Source organism: Eublepharis macularius, chromosome 18 (assembly GCF_028583425.1).
Source record: "Eublepharis macularius isolate TG4126 chromosome 18, MPM_Emac_v1.0, whole genome shotgun sequence".
Classification (NCBI taxonomy): Eukaryota; Metazoa; Chordata; class Lepidosauria; order Squamata; family Eublepharidae; genus Eublepharis; species Eublepharis macularius.
In genome coordinates, this window is record NC_072807.1 from 36,117,335 (window position 1) to 36,142,767 (window position 25,433).

A 25,433-nucleotide genomic window follows, 5' to 3' on the forward strand; every position below is an offset into this window, starting at 1 on the left:
GACCCGCTCTGGGACTCTCAACGGCAAGCTAACCCACCCAAATTAAGCAGGTGAAGATTTTCTTAGCCCAAAACAGAAAAGATTCATCCACTGATTTCAATGTGCCAGGGAAAAGATGGAGCCACCTGATCTGTCGTCTGAAACTTGACTATCCCCCCAGACCTTCTGCAGTGTTTCTGAACTTCATCAGCCTCGGCTGTGGCCTTATCACAGCCATGAACTTGGCACAAAAGCTTCCCATGTGCTTTTAATAATTAAATCAATTTGTAGAGAGGGGGTGGAGTGCAAAATGAAGCTGTGGCAAACTCGGAGGAAATGGAAGAGAGGGGGAATCAAGGAGCAAGGAACGCTCTAGAAATCAAAGACCAAGGAAGGGGACTGAGACTCAGGAATCTGAGAGATGACACGTTTGGGGTTTCCCTCGGCCTGTGGCTCTGGAGCCATCTGTAAGCAATCATTCCTTCCTGATGTCTCTTGAGTTGACCTTCCAACCCCAACTTCATATAATCCTTGGCAGATTCATTTGACCCGGGTTCCGTCTTCGGCACCGTCGCTTCCTTCCCCCAGGCTGTGAGCACAAGAAAAAGCTGGCTCTTCCCAGACTGGCCGTTCTGGGAAAAGGAAGATGTGATTTTTCTCCCCCCTGCTGCAAAGACCATTACGTGGCTCGGCCTGCAGATTCTGGACAATGTAGATATCACCCTCTCTGATTCCAAAATGCTGCCCCCCACCCCCCGCCATGCAAATAGCAAAATCCATGCAAGCCATAACTAACGAGTGAACTGAAAACTGCTAGCAGGGCCTGCACAGGCGCAGATGTAGGGGGGGCTGAATTTGGATGCCATTTCGGTTCCTGCAGCAACCAGAATGCATGCTGAGGCACCTGCCTCATTGTGGGACCTCGCGTGATTTCCCCATCTTGCTCTCTTTAACTTGAACAACCTCCCTTCTGGCTTTTAAATCAGTAAAAGTCTGGTTGTTAGAGAATGCATCGATATAGCAAGCGGATCAGATTTTTCAGCAAAATTTAACCAGGGGATGGTGAGGCTTAAGCTGTGGTTGTTGATATGTTTATCAAGACACTCCTAGCATTTCCCTCTTCTCTGGCATGTCTGAATTCCCTTTCGCACACAATCTCCTGGGCCCACAACATCCTCTTTGCTTGTGTTCCTTCTTTGGAGAAATAGTCATGCAGGGTGAAAAAATGCACAGGGGCTGTTTGCCATCTTCAGAGAAACGAGAACCGGAGAAAGAATAGCATCCAGTTGAGAAGCGGGTTAAAAAAAGAAATCCTCAACCGTCTGTAACGTTCTCGCTGCTGGCTGTGAGTTTGGAAAGTGTGATGGTGGGAGGGATGATTTGTGCTGTACTGCAAACACTTGTTTTCTCCTCTGAGGAGGGAAGCATATTTCCTCAGGGTCCTTTGGAATGGGGAGTCCAAAATATTTTTAGTCCAAGAACAGGAAAGCGAGGACATAGGCCCCACCCCAAGGAGGACAATACAACTCTTCATGTTTAAAACCCAGAACTCTGCAATGTGCTGCCAGCTATTGGCATTAAGGACAGTTCATCTCTGTTCCAATGGCTGGAACAGATGCGACATTGGGGATCCATCGCTGGCTCTTCCCAGCTTTTTAATATAAAAACAACCTTAGGGAGTTCTTAGGGTTGACAACTCCGGGTTGAGAAATTGCTGGAGATTTGGGGGCAGGGCCTGGGGAGGGGAGGAGCCTCAGTGGGATATGTACCATAGAGTCCACCCTCCATCACAGCCATTTCCTCCAGGGAGATGTTTCACCAGGCCTATAGCTGGGGTTCAGGAGCTGGCGAACTATCCTGCTGGCTTCTTGCCGGGTCTACACTGCTTCTGCTGCTCCAATTAGATCTGCTGTATCTGCCTCACAGTCAGGGCCAGATCGACGGGGGGGGGGGGCAGGGGGGTAGTCTGCTCCCGGCGCCACCAAAGAGGGGGTGCCGGGCGCAGTTGACAACCCCAGGAGCACACTGCCAGCCCTGGGAGCGCGCCTGGGGAAAGGCAAACGGCACGGGCAGCCTCCAAGCCACCCGCACTTCCTTTTGCCTTTCTCCAGGACAAGGGGCAGCCGGCTTGCCACGCACCCCTTGTCCTGGGGAAAGGCAAAAGGCAGCGCGGGTGGCTGGGAGGCCGCCCTCACCATTTGCCTTTCCCCAGGACAAAGGGGTGCGTGGCAAGCCGGCCACCCCTTCTCCTGCGGGGCAGGTGAATGTGCGGGCAGCCTCCAAGCCACTAGCGCTGCTGCCAGCTCCGCGGCGCTGGAACAGCTGGCTTGCTGTGGGGGCGGGGGGGCGCCCCAGCGTGATGACATCACGGGAGTGACATCATCACACAGCGCCAGCACACACGCATAGAGCCTGACTACGGTTGCCCTGGGCGCTGGCAACTGTAGATCCGGCCCTGCTCACAGTATTTGTGAATCGTAATTGTCTGTTCTCGGAAGCTGCATTTTGGAGGTTGTTTGTGGACTCGTGATTTAGTGTTTTACTGTTTACTTTGTATTTTATAGCACTTTATTGTTGTTTTATATATTTATGATATATTGATGTCTATGATATTGTAACCAGCCCTGAGCCTGCTTGTGAGGAGGGCAGGATATAAATGCAATAAATAAATCAAATCAATCAATTAGGGGAAGTGCTATCTGTCATTTGGAGATCATTTGTGATTCCAGGAGATCTCCAGGCCCCACCTGGTGGTTGGCAACTCTGCTCCAGTTTCTAACCAGAGCAACAGAGGTGGGGGAGCAATTCCCCAACTGAAATTACCTCCTGAAACTACTGTTGGCTTAGGGGTAACTGGTACTTGTATCATAGCTATTTCTCCCCTGTCCCCCTGGGGCTAGTTAATAGCAATTTCAGAGAAATTGTGCAGGGGAAAAAATTCAGCCAATCCCTTCTTTACGTGCCCTGATTTATGCATTTATTTATTTATATCTTGCCTCTCTCCCTAGTTGGGAACTCAAAGCTCTACACAGTCTCCGCACTGGTCAAAATGAGAGAACTCCATCTCTGCTCTTGTTCTGAAGTTTTCGAAAAGACTCAAGCAAGCTCTGATGATTGATCCGTATCTCGTGCTTTTGGGTCCTAAGATAGATGTTTTTCACATGCCATGTTAAGTGATGTAGTCATGAGGGAGGGATCCGTGAGCCCTCTGCAGGGGATATGGTATGCATCAAAATCAATGCACTAAAAGCCAAACTACACGAGGCGCTTGACACGTGTTATTCACGTGTCGAGTCCCGCAAGGTTTCCTGAGTAGTGTAGTCTTACAAAGAACAGTAACTCCATGCAATTCTCCACCGGGAGAAGAGCAATGCGAGAGATTCTCTCTCTGTCTCTTGAAAAACGACTCTGCTTAGGTTTTCCTTCAGGAGCTCGGGGACAGAGGGGGGGACGTAACAGGATGCAGGAAATCCAGGGTGGCTTTTTTTCAAGATAGAGAGGGAGAAAATACACACACACACACACTATCCAGGGACCCGACATGCACCCAACATCTTGTGTAGTGCACAACAGACAGCTCGTGAGCACCTGCAAAATGTGCCAAGTCCTCTATAGTGGGTTCACGCCTCTGTGCTCCAGAGCCCAAAGAAAACCTGCTGGTTGCTAAAAGAAGCCCAGTTTCTTTGCCTTTGGTGTGTGCACCTTCAAGGTCATGAGTACTGAAGAGGAACTGGGGATGGGCTGCAGCTGGAAATATACTGGAGTTTTAAAAACAATGGCGGGGAATCCTTCTCTGCCCCCTTCCATGAACGAACTTGAGGCACAGTCCAGAAGGAATTTGCCTACAGTTGTTTGTGCACAACTCCTGGTCGTTTCAAAAGAGCATCCCGACAAATCGTGACCTATGTGTCGGAGGAGCCTGTCCCCCATTGGGCCACCCTTCTCGGCAACCCCAGGCCACCTCTGGACAGCAAGAGCCAGCCTGGCTTGGGGGGAAAGGAGCATTTTCAGACATGTTTGTCCTCCTGCAGCTGTCTATGCCTAAGGAGAACAGGCTGACTGGTGACCTTTACTGTCCTGGGCAGATAAAAGCGATGGGCTCTCGAGACTAATCTCCCAGGGACACAAAGAGCTGGGTGGGTTTCCAAACTGCACGCCATGCTCAGCTGTCAGTCACAGGGGAAAAAGCAGTGGCTCTGATCTGTCACAAGAGGAGACGGCTTTAAGATATGCAGAACAGAAGCCCGGCTGTGGCTGCTTTTAAAATGCCAAGAAGGAGCAGACAGAGTGCCACCTTTGGATCCACACAGGTCTGTGCATTCCATATTCCTCCAAAGACTTTGTCAGTCTTCAGGATGCCACAGGACTCTTAGTTATCAGAGGAAATGTACACTGGCTGGATTCAGTGAGGTTCTACCCTTCCATCGGTGGTTATTATAAACATCTTTTGTTCATTTTGCTAATTTAGTGGCTTTAGCAAGGAGGAGAATGGTATGGGAAAGGAGGCAGATGGGGGGACGCATTAACCCTTTCCTTCCCTGCCATTCTCTTGCTGGAAAAAGCTACCAAACAACCCAAACAGAGGCAATAGTTAATGGAAAGTTATTTGAAACAAAACAGAAGTCTTCACTGGCATTGAAAATGCCACCCAGTGAAGGCAAAGGCGACAGTGTTCCAAAGCTCTGGAGCAAGCACTCAAAAGGCTCTGTTCCTTGGGTCGATCCACCTTGCCTCCAAAGGTGGAGACACACAAAGAAGGGGTTTTGTAGCTGAACGCAGCACCTGGGCTGGGCAGGCCTGTAAGAACATTTTTGCTTCTGCAGCGCCCTGATGCAATTGAGCTGCATACACAATTTGTGAGAGTGTGGCTGGCTCGGCAGAAGCAAGGTTTGCAAATCTTGGAATGAGGAAAGATGTCTTTAAGGCTTTCTCCCTGCCTCATCGTTGGGAAATTCAAACCCACTGAATGAATAGACAGCTGCCGCCAAGGCAGAACAGCAGAGCCATGCAAAAGTTGGTGAGTGGCATCGCTCTCTCCCCCCCACCTACCCCCAGGAAAACACATTGGAGTTTAGTATAGCTAGAGAACAAACAGTCTTTTGGATCCACAAGGACATGTGAAAAGTCAAAGCAGAAAGCCGGGCGAGTCGAGAGCGTCATCTGTGACCTTTTCCGCCCGAAAACGGTTTGTTTCAAAGATGTAATATTTACAGGGGGTTTCTCGACAGACAGCTCATCATCTCGTTTGTTCTTGGCGTGCTTGGAAGAGCACCGTTTTATACGGATTGTGTTTTCATGCGGCCTGCCAGTATCAGATGTGTTGATTTCATCAGGGTCTGCCTTCGATCTCATAAGCTGGCCTGGAATGTTAATCAAGACACACAAGCTGAGCGTAGAAAGTGCCGGCAGTTGAGTCCCAAAGGCCAGTGTAGCCCAACGGGGAAGGACAACGCGAAGCATCCAGAATCATCTGTCCTCTGCCATAAACTCAGTAGGTGGCCAAATTAGAAGAGTTTATTCTAAGCATTCCCCCCTCCCCTCAATCTACATGCAGCCCGTACAACTGGCGAACACACCCATGATCTTTTTTTAGCCAGAAGGAAGGCAGGAAGGAAAATGGCACATTGGGAAGGAAGGAGACATGACAGAGAACAGGAAAGAGAATGGCAGGGAAGTGGCAGAGGAGAAGGAAGGAAGAAAAGAAGGATAGGAAACTATACAGAAAGCAGTAAGGAACGACAGGAACGGGCAGGGGACAGGGCCCTTTTCACGCTGCTTACCTGCTCCCGAGACGTTGCGAAATATCGTGCAAAAAACGTGGAAGATAGCGTCTTCTTGCGAGAGTTTTGCGTGATATTTTGCAACGTCCCAGGAGCAGGTAAGCAGTGTGAAAAGGGCCCAGGAAAGAAGAAAAGACGTCAAAAAAAGAAAGCATTTTCATTTTCGATTCCTTTTTATCTTCTTTTTCTGTGCCTATTCGTTTTTTAAAAACAGCTAGCTCTATTGATTCTTCCAGCTCAACATCTAACTTGTTTGTGATCAGCCCTTCCCTGGAATGGTACCATAAAGACATATGTGGAACCTGGTCTTGCGAATCAGTCAGACTGCCCATGTGGCTGGTCCTCATTGACTGGATGGTGACGGGGCGGCTGAATTGTGCAGAACACATATTGCATAGAGATGGCTATGGCCTCGTGCTTTCTCGTTCAGCATCTGTCGCTGCCTTATCCAAAATCTGAACCTGCCAATATCGAGCCTGGTATTGCACATTCTCCGAGGGCAGAATCTTTCCCCGCCCGGCTGCCTTCCGATCATTTTAACTGGAGATGCCGGAGGCTGGACGCATTTAAGGCATGTGTTCTCCCACAAAGCCAATGGCTCTTCCCCACTATCGGAGCTGCACGTGGCTCTCCACTCCAAGGCCTGCCAAAAGTTACTTGGCAGCAGAGGAAAACAGTTGTGCAAATCCATTCTGTTTAGAAGACGGAAAGATTTACTTGGTAAGTAAAAAAAATCAAAACAGATGGATAAAAAGGAACCCGCTTGGACGCATTTTACTACCTTTTGCATTTGTGAATTAGGGCTTTTTCAGCATTTACATATTGCAAAATCAACCCCAAGGCCTCCCATAGTGGGTGGATGTCTTGTGTGGGCAACAGGATGTCTGTTGGAGGAATTGCTTGTGCATACAGAGTAATACTATATTGCTAGTAAACGTATAGGGGAGCATGTTCCAGAGTGCATCTTGGATTCCGAGCCCAGACCGAGGATTCCATTGCAAAGGTTGTTTGTCGGACATTTGGATTTACGTTCCTGGTTGCCACTCCCAAGCTGAGGCTGGTTCAAGCCTTTGAAGGTGAAACTTCCACTCCATACAGTGGCATCATGCACAGCTTAGCCTGCAGTCTGTTGGAGTGCTCACCACGATTGTTAGGTAGAATTCATACCTTGAATTTTGAGTGAGAGGCACACAAGAAAATGGGCTGGGTTTTCTAGTAATTAAGGGGTCTGAAGGGCAGAAGGAACATAGCTGCCAGCACTATCCCACAAAACACTTGCGCATACACTGACACAATGCATTGTGCAGTGCTACAAAGCTCCACAGCAAGCTTCCTCTTGCACATGGATTTGCGCAACAGGTTGTGTATGCTCTTGCGCAAGCAGAACATCTTTGGATTTTCATTTTCTTTTTTAATTGCACTGCATTCTCGCACAAGATACAAAACAGCCCTGTTTCGGTGGGAGGGGGCCAGGTAGAAACATATCTTCCATATACGGATTCATCCTACAGCTTTAGACCGGGTGTTCTTTCCTTCCAAGATTCTTTCTGACAGTGTGGGATTACCTTGGAAAATCTGCAGGCTGTGGCTGTTCACATCTTCCTCGGCAATGCCAGTGCCAGGCCAGATGGACAAAGAATGATAAACAAATAATCCAACACACACATACACACACCATCGCTGCCCATCTCCTGATGCCCTCCTCACTTCCAAAAAGGCAGCCAAACTCTCACAACAAGAGGAAAGACTCACACAAGAGTTTGGGAAGCCCTCTAGGTCATATGCAGTCTCCCGTATTGTGGATAAAAAGGCTTGGAGGAGCAAGCAGGGAAAGAGAATTAATTGCTCAGCTTCCCAGGAGAGAGCAAAGATTGTGGAGAGAAGTGAGGGAGAGGAGGCAGTGGGGATGGAATGGGTAGGTGTATAGGAAAGGGGGTGCCTCCCCAGATCCACTATTGGAGACCAGTGCCCAAGCTGTTCCCATTGCAGAGCTGGCCTCGGATGTTGTCCGGGGGAAAAGCAGTTTGCACCTGTTGAAATCTCCAAGCCCAATCAGTATGCAACTCCTTCTGCATGGGGTCGGCCAGGGTGGAGCAAAGTCCTTCCTGTGTGGCAGGACGAATGGGATCCTTTCAATGGGCCATTTATATTCCTCCCTCCTGGAATCCATCCAGGAGGCCGAAGGTGTTAATGCTCCGGTGCACGCAGATGGATCACTCTCCTGGCTCTGTTTTCCTCCTCTTTATGACCCAGTTCCGTTAAGCGGCTTGCTGTGTCATCAAGAGATGGAGCGGAAATGCTGGCTCTGACTGCCTTTCTCTTCCCCACCGCAGTTGCCACTTACAGGCAGGAGAAAGAGCAGCAGGTCGCAGTGTGGCCAAGATTAGAAATGGTGGCCTGGGCAGAGGGGGAGCTGCACGGAGCCCAGAGTGGGAGCTGCACAGTCCCAAATTGTCGAGCTTAGTTTGGATGGCTTTCTAGAAAGATTAGGCCAAGTAGGGAGTCTGTGAGCGGGGTTTAGTCCAAGGTTTTCTCTCCATTATGCAAGCTGCTGGGGCAACCCACAAGCATGGGAAGGAAGGAAGGAAGGAAGGAACGAACGAAGGAATGAAGGAACAAAGGAACGAAGGAAGGAAGGAAGGAAGGAAGGAAGGAAGGAACGAACGAACGAACGAACGAACGAACGAATATGGCAGGGGTTAACAGCCTATGCCTCTGGAGAAAAATGTGGCTTGATACAGAACCATATTGGTACCTGACGAAGGGAGCTCTGACTCTTGTAAATCTAGTTGGTCTTTAAGGTGCTAGTTGGTGCTTTACAGAGAACTGGAATCTTGTTCTTCCATGGAACCAAATAGGACTCTTTTTTTAAAAGAAAATGAAATATTTAAAAGGTATTTTGGAGGGGGAGCAGAATGCTAGACTAGCCACAATGTGAAGGGAATGGAAGGCAAATGATTTGTTTGTTTGTTGTGGGACTAAAGGGCTTGCTTGAGATGGTGTGCAAAAAAAGGAAATAATAAACATGAACAGTTGCTAGTCATCCAGGCGTGAAGCACATGCAGATTTATGCCCGTATTCTGAAAGAACCACATGAGGGGAGGGGAGGGCTCCTGTGCATATTTATTATTTGTGGTGAGACCTCGCCCCTTCCTAATAAAGGACTTGCAACAATCAGTGTTTGGGCTGCCAAAAATGGATTATTCATCAATATGTTAATGATTGGTTATATTAAGTTGTTTAGTTCCAGTTCTGCTAATGGGCTTTCTTATTGAGTCTTTGGTTTTTTTTTGTTTTTTTTTTAATTTAAACAAAATTTTATTAATAAAATGCATACAATAAATTACAAGATAGCACAGATTAACAAGTAACAATTGGTAACTAAAACACAACCAATAACCAAATAACAATACTATATACAATGTAAAGTAACAGTGATAAGGCTGAGATTCTAATAACTACATTATAGCAATTCAAAAACAGATTTGTGAAACTTTGATACCACCCAGATATTATTGTTTTCCAGATATTCGTAGAATGGAGACCATTTCTCCTGAAAATTAGTGCTTATTGAGTCTTTGTTGACCTCTTGCCCTGAATTTGGGTGCAGTTTGCCTCTTTGGTTGCAAACGGTTGGGTAGACCTCTGCAATGTGAAAAGGAGGGAAGCGAGCAAACCACATATCTGGGGCAGAGGATTCTGTTTTTAGGAATTAGACCTAAATACCTGACAGGCTCCCAGAACTTCCCCTTATGTGACTAGGGCTGCCAGCTCCAAGTTGGGAAATTCCTGGAGATCTGCGGAATGAAACCTGGAGAAACCTGGAGAAAGTGGGATTTGGGGAGGGAAAGGACCTTGGCATGGCCTAATTCCATAGAGTCCACCCGCCAAAGTAGACGTTTTCTCCAGGTGAACTGATCTCTGCGGCCTGGAGACCTGTTGCAATTCCGGGAGATCTCCAGCCGCCACCTGGAGGCTGGCAACCCTATATGTGATTCATGCTTCAAATGCAGAAGGTCCCAGCTTGCACTCGGATCTTCCCGGTCCAAGTCCAACGCTGTAACCGTAACATGACTTTAGCTCCGCACCAGCAGTCTGATTCAGCATAAAGAAGCTTTTGGGGTCTTAGGGCCAAGCTACACACGACGAATGACACTTGAACGGCAAGTGGATTGAGTGGAGGGCAAGTGAACAGGGAGAAATACACTTGCTGTTCAAGTGTCATTCGTCATGTGTAGCTTGGCCCTTAATCGGTTGATCAATCATTTCATCTGTTGATCATTCTGGCACGGACTGTGCATTGGGAACAAACATGAGTTTTTTAAAACGGGTTTTCTACAGTTAACTGCCCCATCTAGAGCCTATGATTGGTATTGCAAGGTTTGGGATTTATCTTTTTCATTTTTTTTTCCACATCCATAAAGGGATCCCAAAATATCTAAACTTGCTAACAAGTCTACAGTTTGCACTTAGATCAGTTTTGTATCCGTTTCCATTGTCATGGCTTCCTTCGTAGAATCCTGGGAAATGTAGTCTCTCTCTGAAAGCACAACAGAGAAATCCCAACATACTACATTTCCCAGGGTTCTCTAGGGAGTGGGACTGGGGGAACAGAATGTGCATTAAACTAGTTAGGACTGAAGTGTATAAAAGCCGCTTCTGGGCAACATGGTGGAGAGACTGAACGACTTCACAGATTTCCTAGACAATAACCACCACCAGAATTTCCAAGAAAAATCTGAAGAACCTGATCCATTGTCCTAGCCAGGGCTTTTTTTTCTGGGAAAAGAGGTGGTGGAACTCAGTGGGTTGCCCTCGGAGTAACATGGCTGGTGGCCCCGCCCCCTGATCTCCAGACAGAGGGGAGTTGGTGGAGGGCAATCTCAACTCCCCTCTGTCTGGAGATCAGGGGGCGGGGCCACCGGCCATGTGACCATTTTCAAGCGGTTCCGGAACTCCGTTCCCCCGCGTTCCCCCTGAAAAAAAGCCCTGGTCCTAGCAATCGTAAGCCAGTCTCCTCCCTTGTTAGTTGGCTGGACATGTTACAAAAAGAACACCTTACTTCCAAAAGGAAGTTGGTAGGTCCAAACATAGACCTCTGAACATTTCTTATCTTTCAGCATCATTCTTTGGAGATGGCTTCGTGGAGATGCCCTTGGTGAAATCTTACACTGCTGTCCAGCTTCACGTGCAGTTCTACACCAGCCAGCGCAGTGGACTCCTCTTCTTAGCCGCAGGGCAGACTGATTATCTCCTGCTGGAGCTCCGCGCAGGCGTCCTACAGGTCAGTAAGATGTTTTCCTGAAGCCATTCCCTGTGATTGTTACATTGCACAATAGCCAACCCTGGTTCAAGATATTCTGTTGTGCTTCTGTTCCGCAGACATAATCTTAGAACATTTTATGCAATGAAGTGCTATTTTCTGCACACACATCAAATGTGCCCATTGAAGTGGAGCGAGACATATACTATAATCATGCAAGGATACTAGCTAGTACCTGTGACGCCATTAACGGCTAAAGCACACAAACCTCCCCGACCTTCCCATGCCCATTTTCTTAGAACACAAAATATTATCTTCCAATTTTTTTTTGGAGTGTTTCTACATGCTGAACTTCATGAGCTCGAAAGCATGTGGGACCACTTAATTGCAGTCTTATTACCATATAATTATTGTTGTTTTTTAATTGTTTTTAATGCTTTTAATTGTTTTAATGTTGTAAACCACGTTGGGCCTCATTTGAGGGCGAGGCAGTATAAAAATTGAATGAACAAACAAACGAATGAATGAACGAATGAACGAACGAACGAATGAATGAATGCATGCATGCATGCATGCATGCATGCATTTTCTAAAATTACGGAGCAAAAAATGCCACTCAGGTAGATAACGTTCTTGACACTGTATGGAAATACCTGGCCTTGTCCTTGCCACTAATTGTACTAATCTCACACTATGTAATCCGTCTTGAGTCTCAGTGAGAAAGGCGGAATATAAATAAATAAATAAATAAATAACGGCTAAGAAAAATAGCAGTGATCCAAGAAGAACCTCATTTCAATCTTGTCTCAGCCATGAATGCAAAATGCTTGTTTCCCTGTCTGGGACTGGGAAGGGAAAGCACCACGGAGATTGCCACACACACACACACACACACCATCCCCCACTTTACAGCTGTTAAGAGCTTGAAACTCTAGGGACTGGAAGGAACTGGTGAGGATTCTCCATGGTGGACTCCACATGCCAGTGTCTGCCATAGTGGGAAAGCGGTTTTACTCACGTGACTCAGGTTCAACATGACTCCTAACCACGTCTGACTGTGGGCCAAGCTACACATGACGAATGACACTTGAACGGCAAGTGGATTGAGTGGAGGGCAAGTGAACAGGGAGAAATACACTTGCCGTTCAAGTGTCATTCGTCACTTGTAGCTTGGCCCTAAGATTGTAGAGACCATTGCTCATTGATCTGTCTCTCATTGTCCATTGCTCCAAACTATTGCTTATTGATCTATCTCTCATTGTCTTTGTCTCTGTCCATGTCTCTCTCTCTGTGTCTGTCTCTCAGTCTAACCAACCTCACAGGGCTGGTGTGAATATAAAATAGGGCCAAGCTACACATGACGAATGACACTTGAACGGCAAGTGGATTGAGTGGAGGGCAAGTGAACAGGGAGAAATACACTTGCCGTTCAAGTGTCATTCGTCATGTGTAGCTTGGCCCATAGAGAAAGGGAGAACCATGTAGGCTGTCCTGATCTCCTTGTAGGAAGGGCAAGATAAAAATGAGATTAGACAGACATAATTGAAAGACAGGGTAGAAAACTTCAAAATAAATAAAATGCATTGCTATTATTGCTACTTTGTTATAGTTCTCCCTCTTCTTTCTTCTTTCTTCAGGCAAGACTGGACCTGGGTTCAGAGGAACTGACCGTCAAGTCCCCGGCAGGGCCACATCTCAATAACCTCGTGATCCATGATGCCGATCTCTTGGTTGCGAACGGGCAGATGTCCTTGACGGTGGATGGCCTCTTTAATGCCTCTGTGGTGCTCCCAGATCCTCCACATGAACTGGACATTGATTACGGCCTCTATGTGGGAGGGACAGGGAGCCTGGAGCTGCCGTATCTCACCGGAGCAAGTTTGCCTTTCAGAGGCTGCCTCCACGCTGTGACATTCAATGATCATGATGTTCTTTCTGCCCTGGCGTCCAGCTCTGCCACCAAGAGGATCCATGGTGTTCGAGAGGGGTGCAGCGAGGAATTCTCCGCTGGGCCGGATGACTCCCTTGGCTTCTTGGGACCAAATTCTTATATTACATTCCCAGGTTGGAGTGCAAGAGCAGAAGGGACCATCGAGTTTGTGATCACCACAAGTATCAAGCAGGCCCCTCTGATTTACCAGTCAGGGTTGCAGAATGACTTCTTCTACCTGGAAATCTTTGACGGGCGCTTGAGGGGGGTGGTGGAGAAAGGGAACGGACCCGTTGTGCTCCACAACAACATTTACCTCAGCAATGAGCAGGAACACTATGTCAAAGTCCACATGGATGTCCGCCGGTTCGAAATCCTCGTGGACTATTATGCCTCAAAGACCTCCAACAAGGGCATCCACAACTACCTCGATCTCCAAGGGCCTCTCTTCATCGGAGGCCTGAACGAGAAGGCAGCCACCCGGTTGAGGGAGCAGAGGCTGGCTTTTAGCTCAGGGAATGGCTTCTCCAATAGCTCCTTCATCGGCTGCATGGAGGACCTGAGGATAAACCTGGAGAAAAGAAGCTTGCGTGATGCTCTCGTCACACGGGACATTACAGCTGGCTGTGGGCAACTGGAGCAATTCACAGAGTATGATGACGTGTACGAGCAGGATGAAGCCTCTACAAGCCCTTCTCCAGATTATTGGCAGGGACCAGTGATGGAACCCTGCCGCCCTGACCCCAACCTGCCTCCGGTCTTTGCTAACTTCACCAAACTGTTGCACGTCAGTCCCTTGGTTGTCGCTGAAGGAGGCACCGCATTTCTGGAGTGGCGGCACACCCAACCCACCATCGAACTCAGCAGCGCGAATATCCGGCAGTCTCAGGTTCTTTTCAAAGTTACCACAGACCCACGACATGGTCAGCTGGAACTAGACATCTTCAGCGGCAGGAGTAGAAGGAAGTTTACTCTGTTGGACATCGTAAATCGAAAAGTCAAGTATGTTCATGATGGCTCCGAAGGGCCTATGGACCAGGTGTTACTGGAGGTAACCATCACTTCCAGGAGAGGCATTCCAGAATGCTTATGGCAAGGACAGACATATTTGCTGCCCGTAAAGATCAACCCTGTCAACGATGCTCCTGAGGTCGTCTTTCCACACGGAGACCTCATGGTCATTTTGGAGCACACACGCAAGCACCTCAACTCCGACATCATCCAAGCCCTCGATGATGACACCCCTTGTGATAGTTTGCGGTTCCAGCTTCTCGGTGGAAAGAGAATGGAAGAAGGCTATGTGGAGTACGACTTCCATCCCGGAGTTCCGATTGAGGAGTTTTCCTGCAGAGATTTGGAAGCAGGCCACGTGGTGTATGTCCACCAAAGTGGGCCGACATCACCGCTCATCTTCCAAGTTAACGATGGCATAGTCATGAGTCCAGTAGCTACGTTGAGAGTGGTTGCCATGGAGCCTGACATTCAAGTACGCAACAATACAGGCCTCTTTGTCTCACAAGGTGGTGTCGTTCCAATCATTACAGCCAACCTCTCCGTAGAAACCAATGCTGTCCAGCAAAAAGTGCCCATCCTGTATCGGTTGACCACTCCCCTCCAGTATGGTGAGATCCAAAAACAGGGGGGCTTAGGTGGAGAATGGAAGAAAGTTGAGTCATTTCATCAGCAAGATGTGGAACAAGGGCACGTCCAGTATTTCAGCACAGATGCTGAGCACCTCACAGAAGATGTGATCGAGAAGGTGCAATTTGAGGTCCAAGTAGGGCAGAAGACCCTGAGAAACAACACATTCCTCATCAGAATTAAGAGGGCCACTATCAGAATGAAGACAATGGTCCCGCTCCGGATGAAGAACGAGAGACAGAGAAACATCACTGCTGCTGAACTGGAGGCGGCTCTAGAGGAGTCAAGTTCCGGCCCGGCATTTTTCCACTACCTAATAATTCAGCCGCCCAAAAAGGGGAACCTTGAACTCCATGGCAGTAGGCTGACCAATGGCTTTGGTTTTACACAAGAAGATTTGGAAAACAATCACCTGAGCTACAGCGCAACCATCAGAGACTCCAAAGAGAGTGAAGACTTCTTCAAGTTCCGTGTCACGGCAGAGGCACACTACTCCCCTGTGTACACTTACACAATACATATTGGGGGAGATCCAGACGCTCCCACACTGACCAATGTCCTTTTGTCTGTTTTAGAGGGAGGACAGGCTGTAATTTCCAAGGACCATTTGTTTGTCAAGACCGTGAACAGTATGGACTATACGTATGAGGTGATAGACGGTCCAACACACGGGAAGCTGATCTGGAGAACTTCTGGGAACTGGCCATCCGGCGAGGAGGCGATAACGAAGTTCACCAATGAAGACATCCTCCAAGGCCGTCTTGCGTACCAGCATGATGATTCTGAGACCCTGGAAGATGACATTCCCTTTGTGGCCCTCAGGCAAGATGAGGGGAGCTCAGACCTGGATGCCGAAGATGTGAGGGGAGTCTTCAGGGTCTCCATTCAGCCTGTTAATGACCATACACCAGTCCAGGTGGTGAACAAGGTCTTTAATGTGGTGCGTCATGGACAGCGCTTGTTGACCACCGATGATATTGCCTTTGTAGACGAGGACTCGGGCTTCTCAGATGCGCACCTAGTGTTGGTGAGGAAAGACATTCTCTTCGGCAGTATAATCGCCGTGGACAACAGAAGCCTCCAGGTATACCGTTTCACTCAGGATGACCTGAGGAAGAAGAAGATTCTCTTTGTCCATTCAGGAGCTGACCGAGGCTGGATCCAGTTCCAGGTTTCTGATGGCCTTCATCAGGCCACAACACTTCTCGAAGTGCAGGCCTCCGACCCTTACCTCAAAATCAAGAACCACACGGGCTTAGTCATCCGCCAAGGTGGCCAAGGGACCATCGACTCCTCCATCCTCAGCTTGGAAACCAACATGGACATCAGGAATGACGAGGAGATCCTTTTCCGCATTATAGCCCCACCCCAAGGAGGTGTGGTTCTGCGTGGGGGTCAGGAGGTTTCATCATTCACTCAGAGGGACCTGTTGTCAGGAGAAGTGCTTTACCATCACAACGGGAGTAGGAGCTCCCAGGATTTAATATATTTCTCTGTGGAAGTGAATCAGGTGGTTGTGGAAGGGACACTGAAGGTCACGGTGTCTCTAGATTCCCACTCAAGCCCACTAAACTTCGTTCATCATGAGAGGATCCACATTCTCCAAGGAGAAGCAGTGGAGATTAAGAACGACTATTTGCTGGTAAGAGATATTTCCCCCCAATTATTTTTTGCTTGCTCCTGATCGCTCTAGCCGAAAGTCAACTCCTCATTCAATATTCTGTAAATATTCATGACTAACAACGACTAACAAATATTCATGACTAACATCAAAATATTCATGACTAACAACAAAATATTCATAATCATAACTAACAACATGTATGGCATGATCCCGCCCACACTGGGAACCTTGTTCATTTTATAGCCCGCCTTTCTAGCTGAAACTCAAGGCAAATTACATAAATAAAACAATGCCATAAGAACAATATAAAATGTACAACCAACAGTGAATAAAATTGGAGTACAAAATTAGAGAACGATGCATTAAGATGAATGTAGTACAAGCAGATTAATGTATACAAACAATGCAACAGGGCTGGATTTCAAAACTGTAGGAAGTGCAGTATAGTGCAAATAATATAAATGAATAATAATTAATATATAATGATAAGCAATATATCAGGATAGTTTACATGTGCTGAAATATTTCCCATTCTGTGGGTCTTAAAAAGCTTACCCCATCTTGGAACTTCTGTAGCACAGTGGTTAAGTGGATGGACTGCAAATCAGCTCTCTGCTGGTTTGAATCCCAGGACTGCCATAAACTTTGCAAGTAGCCTTGGGTCAGCCACTCCTCTCAGCTCAGCTCCCCAGCTGGATTGTAGGGATAATAATAACATTGACTTGGTTCAGCTCTCTGAGTGGGCACTAATTGTCCAGAAGGGTTGTATATAAGCACAGTTGTTGTTGTCGTTAATTGGATCCTGAGCTCTTATTATTTCTGTATTAACAAAAATATTGGCCCTGTCAAAGCATCAAGGTTCTGCCTACAGGCTAGCAATCTAACAATAATGATATTTAAAAGATAAGAGAGGAACAAAGAACAGGAAAGAAAGAGAAAAATTAAAGAGGAAACAGTGAAACTTTTACAGTTTTGAGATGCTCTTAAAGTAAGGGACAGATCAGATTTCAGATGGGAAAATGTTCCAAAGATACAGCAGAGAGGAAAAGTAGGGTTCCCCATAAATGATAAGGGAATTTGAGATATGATGGGAAGTGGATGAATGCAAAGACAAGAGAATTTAAAAACCAAGTCAGGATTTGAGATGGGAACGTGCTGAAGTGTGAGATACGTTTAAAAAATCTTGGGAGTTTGGCTGGCCAAGAATCTGAAGAACTGGGCACAACTTGGTGAATCAACTGTGGAGCCAACCTGATAGGTTAAGGCGTGAGGTAAATCCAAAAAGTCTTTTATCAAGCCTTCTCTGAGGTTTTCTGGCTTTCCCCAACAATTATTGCCTTCCTACTGATCTGACTAATTAAATAATGGCCGCTTAGCAACCCTTAGGGAAGCCCTCAGCCTCTGGTATTGACATTGCTAAGTTTTGAAGAACAGGACTGAACTTATCTTCTTCTCGCCAGGAGGAAGCTCATGAGGCGTTTCCTCTTCTTCTGTAGGTTCAACACGAAGATGTCCCTCCCCAGGATATAATTTACACGGTAACCATCCCTCCTCTCTCGGGATTCCTGGTGGCCTTGTCTCAGGGCCCCACCTCAGAAGAACCTCCAGATCTGGATCCCATCCAGGCCTTCACCCAAGAAGATATCAACGAAGGCAAAGTCCTGTATCTGCACTCCAACCCCGAGATACAGAGCGACCAGTTCACCGTGGACATCGCGGCCAATGGGGTGGACACCCTGGAGGGAGTTGTGGTTTCCCTGGAGATCCTACCCATTTCAATCCCGCTGGAGGTTCACAACATCACCGTCATCGAAGGGAGCTCCAAGGCGATCTCCATGGATGTCCTCAACATTCCCAGCACATACTTCTCCGCTCTCAATGTAGAATTCGTGGTGCTTAAAAGTCCAGAGCATGGAATTCTCCAGAATGCAGAGAGACCAGAAGAGGGCAACTTGCGTGTCTTTTCCTGGTTCGAGGTAGGAAGGCAGTCGCTGAACAAAACTGTACCTGTCTTGAGATACATTTTGATCCGTTGCACCTGTTCTCACTCCGTCGGTGTCAGCGGCTCTACGTAAACGTCTACTTGACTTATCAGCTTTTGGTAATAATACAAACTTAGCATTTGACTCTGGCTGTTTTCACACGTCCTAACATAGCGCAAAACTCACAGAACAAGGGCGTCTTCATGGCGCGATTTCTGATGTCACCCCGTCATGATTCCGTTTTCGTGGCACAATGATGTCAGAAATCACGTCATGAAGATACCCTTGTTCCGTGAGTTTTGCACGATGTTAGGACATGTGAAAACGGCCCCTATTCTCTGTGGTAGTGGTGGAAAGCACCGTCAAATCATAGGTGACTTATGGTGACCCCTACTGGTGTTTTCATGGCAGGAGATTAACAGAGGCAGCTTACCATTGCCTGCCTCTGCAACCCTAGTCTTCGTTGGAGGTCTCCCATCCAAATACTAATCAAGTCTGACCCTGTTTAGCTTCTGAGATCTGACAAGATGGGACTTGTGTAGGATATCCAGGTCAGGGCAAATATTATGTAGCGCCTCACTTTTGGAATGCCTTCCCCTTTTGGCACCTCACTGTCATTTAGGGACCAGGCCAAAACGTTCCTTTTAACTTAGGGGTTTTATCACTTTTTGCTGTTTGATGTCTGCTTCTAGCTTGAGGGTTGTTTGATCAATATAATAGTTTTATGCTGGGTTTTTTTGCTCTGGCTTGCTTTTATTGTTTCAGTTGTTCTGTTTTTACTGTTTTAAGCCACTTCAAATGGGTCTTTAGAGAGGTGGCATATAAATTTCCCAAAGAAATGAATAAATATAACATTATACCAGTCTGGTGTAGTGATTAGAGCGTCAGACTCAGTGGGATTTGACAGGGCCGGATCTACGGTCGCCGGCACCCAGGGCAACCGAAGTCCGGCCCCTCGCATTCACGCACAGCACACGCATGCTCCTGGCGCTGCATGATGACGTCTTTCCATGACGTCATCACGCAGGTGGCGTGTGCTGCCCCGTGGCAAGCCAGCTGCCCCAGCATGCCGCGGAGCTGGCGGTGGCAGTGCAAGTGGCTAGGAGGCCACCTGCACCATTCGCTTGCCCCGCAGGACAAGGGGCGGCCGGCTTGCCACGTGCCCCTTGTCCTGCGAGGCAGGCGAATGGCACGGGCGGCCTCCCAGCCACCCACGCTGCCGCCGCCAGCTCCGCAGGACAGGGGGCATGCAACAAGCGCACCCCCTGTCTTGCCACTCGCGCGCTCCTGGGGTGTCAGCTGTGCCCGGCCCCCCCTCTTTGGCAGCGCCGGGGGCAGACTACCCCGCCTGCCCCCCCCCGTTGATCCAGCCCTGGGATTTGATTCCCCCTTCTGCCATGGGCCCTTGCTAGGTGATCAGTCATACACTCTCAATCTAACCTACCTCACAAGGATGTTGTGAGGGTAAAATGGATGAGAGGAGAATGACGCTGTAAGCCTCTTTGGGGGAAAGGGGGGGTATACATTTCCAAAATAAATAGTCCTCTCCCTCCATCACAACCACCCTAGGCTGGGCCGAGAAATAATGACTTTAACCAGCCCTGTAAGCCGTGGTGATGGAAATGCCCAATGCAACCTATTGCAGCTCTCTCTCGGGTGTTTATAGGACTGCAGCAATCGTTTTCTTCCCACCATTCCCTGTGGGCTTTTGACCTGTGGATCTGGCTGCTGCCATTATCAAGATTCCTGATTGGCCCAAGCTTCATAAACCTTCCTGTCTCCATAGCAGCCAGGACTAACTTCTTTTTCCCAGTTAGGACTTCTCTTGACTCTTACCAAGGGACTGCTTGTTTCTGTTGTGGATCTGCAAATTCTCTTATGTGATTGACTGCTATTATGTTGCCGCTCCTTGCTGATTGACTAAACAGAACCTCCATCTGCAGCAGCACTGTACCTTTGAATACCGAGATTCATGAGCTTCCCAGAAATATTTAGGTAAACGCTACGGGAAACAGGATGCCGGACCCGGTAGCCTTTGATGCTTTCAATTTTGTAAACATTTTTAATTATTTGTAAGCTACCTTGGACACCCAAAGGTGGGGTAGCAATCCCTTAAAAATAAATGAACTTTCCCACAACTCCACCGATGGCAAAACAGATCCAAGGCCCTTCAGCCAATGTCTTCTTGGTGTCCAGGTAGAACAGCAACTCATCAGTTACGTGCACGATGGCAGCGAATCCTTTGCTGACGCATTCACGGTGGTGGCCAACGTCTCCGAGGTCAACCAGCAGAGCCAAGCTCGGACGGTCTCCGTCGAGGTGATTCCAAGCAACGACGAGGCGCCTGTGGTTCTGGTCAACAGAGAACTCCAGGTATTTCTTTGGGGTGTGCAGGGGGTTCTAAACATGCCGAATCACAGGAGGGTCTGAACAAAAGTCTCAGGGCCAAGCTACAAGTGACAAATGACACTTGAACGGCAAGTGTATTTCTCCCTGTTCACTTGCCCTCCACTCAGTCCACTTGCCGTTCAAGTGTCATTCGTCATGTGTAGCTTGGCCCTCAGATTCGAGATCAGTTGGAGAAGGTGCGGGTGTTTGGACACGGGTAAATGAAATCCAAACATCTACAGCAACCAAGACTCTCTGAAAGTCACCAAATTGCAACTAATTCAGGGGCAAAAGAGACATCTCTAGACAATGACTCACTGCACATCTGCTTGGTACCTCCATAGGCTCTAAGTGAATGATTTCCACACCTGCTGGAGCGCATGCCAATTTCTTACTGCCCGTGTACGGTGTGTTCAGCAATACAAGGGGTCTTTTGACAGCCAGCCATACAAGCAACGAAATTCTGTTTGCAGAAGTCAACAGGCTGAGAGCCCTGGAAGGAGATTAAAAGCAAGCTCCTAGCCTTTAAGATTTCAAAGGCAGGTTGGGATATATAGAGACATTGCCTGCCCATGTCTTGGGAGCCAGAAAGAGCTTTAGAGGACAGGGTTTTTTACCTCTTGGCTCCACCCTGCAACCACAAAATCACTCTAAATAAAAAAAATAAGAAAATAGATGCAAATGAGCTTAGTTTGCATTGGTTTTTTTTGCAAGACCCTGAGTTCCAACTTCTGCAGGTGCAGTTTCCTTTTAATACAGTGATACCTTCTAGATGTCCCAAAGGGGATGGGGCAGAGGGAACAGGAGTCAGGCGACCAGCTGGTGCCGAGCTCATAGCTGGCCACGTAGCAACCCAAGCTCTGATGTAAGCAAAATGAAAGAGAGCACTCAGCAGGTGTTAGAGCATTACACTCCCCTGCCAATTCCCCTCGGGGTCAAAACGAAGAGAAATCAGCTGACGGAACACCTCGTGATTGCAGCAAGCTTCCTCTTTTGGGCGTTCTCTCTAAGGAATTCTTTGCCTTAAGCTACAGTCCTATGTACACTTTCCTGGAAATGTCAGGGAATGCAGTAGGACGGACTTTCTTTCGGGTAAACAATCCTCAGATTGCTCTGCCAAAGACAAAGGGATCTCTAGTCCCATCGCACATGGAATGGGACTTTCTACTCTCCCACTTCCCGCTGCTTCCCCTTAGCCCTTCGAAATCCTGTTTCAGTGACACTATTGGAAGCAGTGCGAGAGCAAAGTGGGGGTCTGAAGGTCCTTCTCCTCCGTAAGTGCTGTTATGCCAGCAGAACAGAACTCCTAAAGCAGCAGAGCAACAGATCCAAGCTGGGACTGCAGATCGATGTAGCGGGAAGTAGTTTGAGCAGTCAAGCTCAAGTGGATTCAATGCACTGTACACAGATGGGCAATTCCGTATTCAAAACTGTGCACAGAGGGTCACTGAGGGCCAAGCTACAAGTGACAAATGACACTTGAAGGGCAAGTGTATTTCTCCCTGTTCACTTGCCCTCCACTCAATCCACTTGCCAGGCAAGTGTCTTTCGTCATGTGTAGCTTGGCCCTAGGTCTGCCCATTTGCAGCAGAAACCAGTGGTGGGTAGCACTGATTGGCTAGCGTTTGTGCTGTCACAAACTCCCCTCTGTCTCTAGCTCAGCTCCACCCCTGCAGCTGTTTTGCAGCTGTTTTAAAGTATGGCTTCCCTCCCTCCCTCTTAAAAAAAATCAATAGAGGCAAATAAATAGAATATATTATTTATTCTGCCTTTTAAGGAGGCCACCCATCTAAAGACAGGCACAAGAAATAGAGATCCGTGTTAGAAAGGTGCTGTGAAGTTAGCACAGAAGTACTGTTTGATCTGTGGGAGGGTAGGTAAAATAATGCACACCCTGTTCAAAGGCACAGAGGTGTTCCTGATACAAAATCCACAACTGTGTACACGGTGTGAATCTGATTTGAAGGTTTGTTCCTCACTGACCATATCCATCCAACTTGTGCAAATGGCATGCAGAAGTGGTTTCAGAGCAATGTATGATGAAACCACCCTTAAGGGAAAGGCCAGATTAGATATTGAAGGTCTGACGTGGGAATTCAAAGTTGGAGCAGACAGAGAAATAATCAAGGGAGGGAATACGACCAATCTGGTCTGGATGGCGAGGGGGGTGCCCCCACCAGTGTTTTTGATCATGCTGTTCAATATAAAAATGTAACCACGATTTTCAGCCTTTTCTAGGACATAATTTGGGGGGGGGGGGAAACCAGGCCCAACTTTCAGTTTCAAGTAAAAGCTGCAAAATCTGTTAGCTGCTGGCAGTGCCAGAGATAAAGGAAGGATGGGCCTGCAAAAGACATGCATGACTTTTGCAGCCCCCACCCCCATCCAAAGATTCCGGAAATGAAGGGGGGTGAAACAGACTGCTTTTCTGACTTTTGCATTGCAATGCCTACGATTCACCACAAGATGGCAGCATCGGTCCACTCCCCAGCATCGAGGTTAATGCAACAGGCAGATGTGCTTCCAAAGTATCTTTATGTAATGGAGGAGAAACGTCTTCTTAATGGGGCTACTCAGGGCCTCACTGATGCGGGCCTCCATGCCACTGTAAGCAGAAGCTTCCAGGCCCCTCTAGAAGTGGAGAAAGGGTTTACCTTCTAACCACGCGCATCACATGCCTGGGACTGCTGCCGTTGGTTGTTGTCAGCCTCTGATCAATCACTGATCCAGAAGAATCAGCCTTGTTAGTTTATAGTTGCAAAATAGTAAAAAGTCCAGTAGCACCTTTAAGACCGACTAACTTTATTGTAGCATAAGCTTTCAAGAACCACAGCGTTCTTCATCAGCTGCATCTGACAAAGAGAGCTGTGCTTCTCGAAAGCTTATGCCACAATAAAGTTGGTTAGTCTCAATGGTGCTGCTGGACTCTTTACTATCGATCAATCACTATTTCCTTTCAAGAAGAAATGGGGGCTTTTCAACATAATTGCTAGCATGTATTGCTAGGCTTCTTTCTTTCTTTCTTTCTTTCTTTCTTTCTTCCTTTCTTTCGAAGAGCTAGGCTTGTTTCTGACACGATCCCCCAAGTCTCTAAAAAAACAGATGGGGCAAAGATCCATCATAAATTGCAGGCTCATGTAGCCATAGAGACCACCCTCGGAAGCAGCCATTTCTCCAAGGAAACTGATCTCCGCATTCTGTTGCAATTCCAGGAGACCTCCAGGCCCTACCTGGAGGCTGGCAACCCTACCTGCTCCTCGGTTCTATTAACATTTAAAACTAGAAAATACATGTCCTTTACAAACTAGCATTTGCCTGTTAAAATGCTAATAACAGAGCAGGAGCTTGGCTCTGAATACCAAAACCAAGAGGAGCTTAAAGAGTTAAACCACTTCTCCCTTCCTTGCATGACCCCCAAGGCAAATTGAAGCAGCAACGTAAATTTTAGGAACTGAAGAAGATACACCATCTCCTGTTTGAGCCCAGAGTGGGAGCAGAAGCCATCTTACCAAGGTTGCTAGCAATACAAAGATTGCTAGCAAACTGTTAAAACAATCATCACCAAACTGGATTAGATCCGAAGTCTACGACCCAGTCTGCTCACGTAGCCGAAAACAGGTGCCAGCTTTTTTTATCAGCCCAGCTCTCGTGCCTTTAATTGTTGACTAATCTGCAGCAAGCAGTTAATAATATATTGAGTTCCGCGGTGTCTTCAGATTTCTACCGAAGCTGTTAACGCTACAAGAGCTGGTCAGACTGGAGAGGGCTGGCTTCCTGTGGTCATAGGGAACCCTACAGCGAGGCAGGAATGCAGTGCCAGAGTTCTGAAGTGGCAGGCTAGGCTGTACCACTGCAGGGAAGGGGATGACATGTTGGAAGGCTGAAAAGCATCTTCCCGGGCATACTGTTTTCTGCTAGATGGAACGATTTGCAGACCAGAGCATTCAGCCATGTGTGTCCCTGGTGGACAATGGTCAAAAGTGGGCCAATTGTGACACAGGCTTGCTTTTGGGGAGGAGAATGAGGCCTTGATGGCCCAAGGAAAGAGCCGAGGAAGGCAACCATCCCCCAGCCACCTCCTTATCAACTGGGGCAAGTGTGCATAGGTGAAAATGTGAGCAAAGAGCTAAGGCTGCAAGACAACTAAGGCTGCCTAATGCAGCTGGGAGGTTGTGGACTCAAGAGAATGAGCAGTTCCTGCATTTTGACTGTAATTGTCCTAGAGAAGATGGGGAATTTTAACATAAATACTGTAGAGAGAACTTATTGTATTTTTATAGTCTGTCTGGATTTTAGTGTATTTTTGTTTATTTGTACTGCTACTCTGGATTTAATACAGATACTTGTGCTGGTTATATACCGAATAAACCTATGCCTACCTTGGCTGCAAGACAGAGCAAGAGATGCATTACAGTCTAGCCCATTAGGGAGCATCACATCATAGCTGTATTACGCAAGCTCCCACTCCAGGGCACGTGGCTCCGAAGAGATTCCAGAAAGAAAATGATTGCAGCCGAACAGACAGCTCACCCACCCCCACCCTTGGCCTGCGCGATGCTCAAGTGCGCTCTTTCCAAGGACTCTGGGTGCCAAGGCTGACAGCAATGGGGCAAGCCAGTGGGGGCTTCAGGGGAAAGGTGGGGTTGTTGTTTCGGAGGGTAAAGGTGAAAGCCCTGCCGGTCTGTTGCTTTGGGAGCTGCACAGCACCAGAAAAAAATGTGGAAAAGAAACAGGGAAGGAAGAACATATCCAAAGCGAGGGACAGGGCCGAGGTACTCATAACACATGAGCTCATTGTTTAACAGATGCTCAATGAGATCATGTTCAGGTCAGGGTTTGGGTTTCA

The 25,433-nt window shown here is 47.7% G+C and overlaps 1 protein-coding gene across 1 annotated transcript in view; it reads left to right on the plus strand.

The window, feature by feature from the left end:
* The first annotated feature begins 6,159 nt into the window (after positions 1-6,159).
* Positions 6,160-25,433, plus strand: part of CSPG4 (chondroitin sulfate proteoglycan 4) — a 30,582-nt gene continuing 11,308 nt past the window's right edge. Inside the window, exons 1-6 of the mRNA XM_055002309.1 lie at positions 6,160-6,238; positions 8,093-8,188; positions 10,880-11,043; positions 12,660-16,235; positions 17,714-18,193; positions 20,396-20,572. Of these exons, the coding sequence (XP_054858284.1) occupies positions 6,160-6,238; positions 8,093-8,188; positions 10,880-11,043; positions 12,660-16,235; positions 17,714-18,193; positions 20,396-20,572 (4,572 nt within the window). The remainder of the gene's footprint in view (positions 6,239-8,092; positions 8,189-10,879; positions 11,044-12,659; positions 16,236-17,713; positions 18,194-20,395; positions 20,573-25,433) is intronic.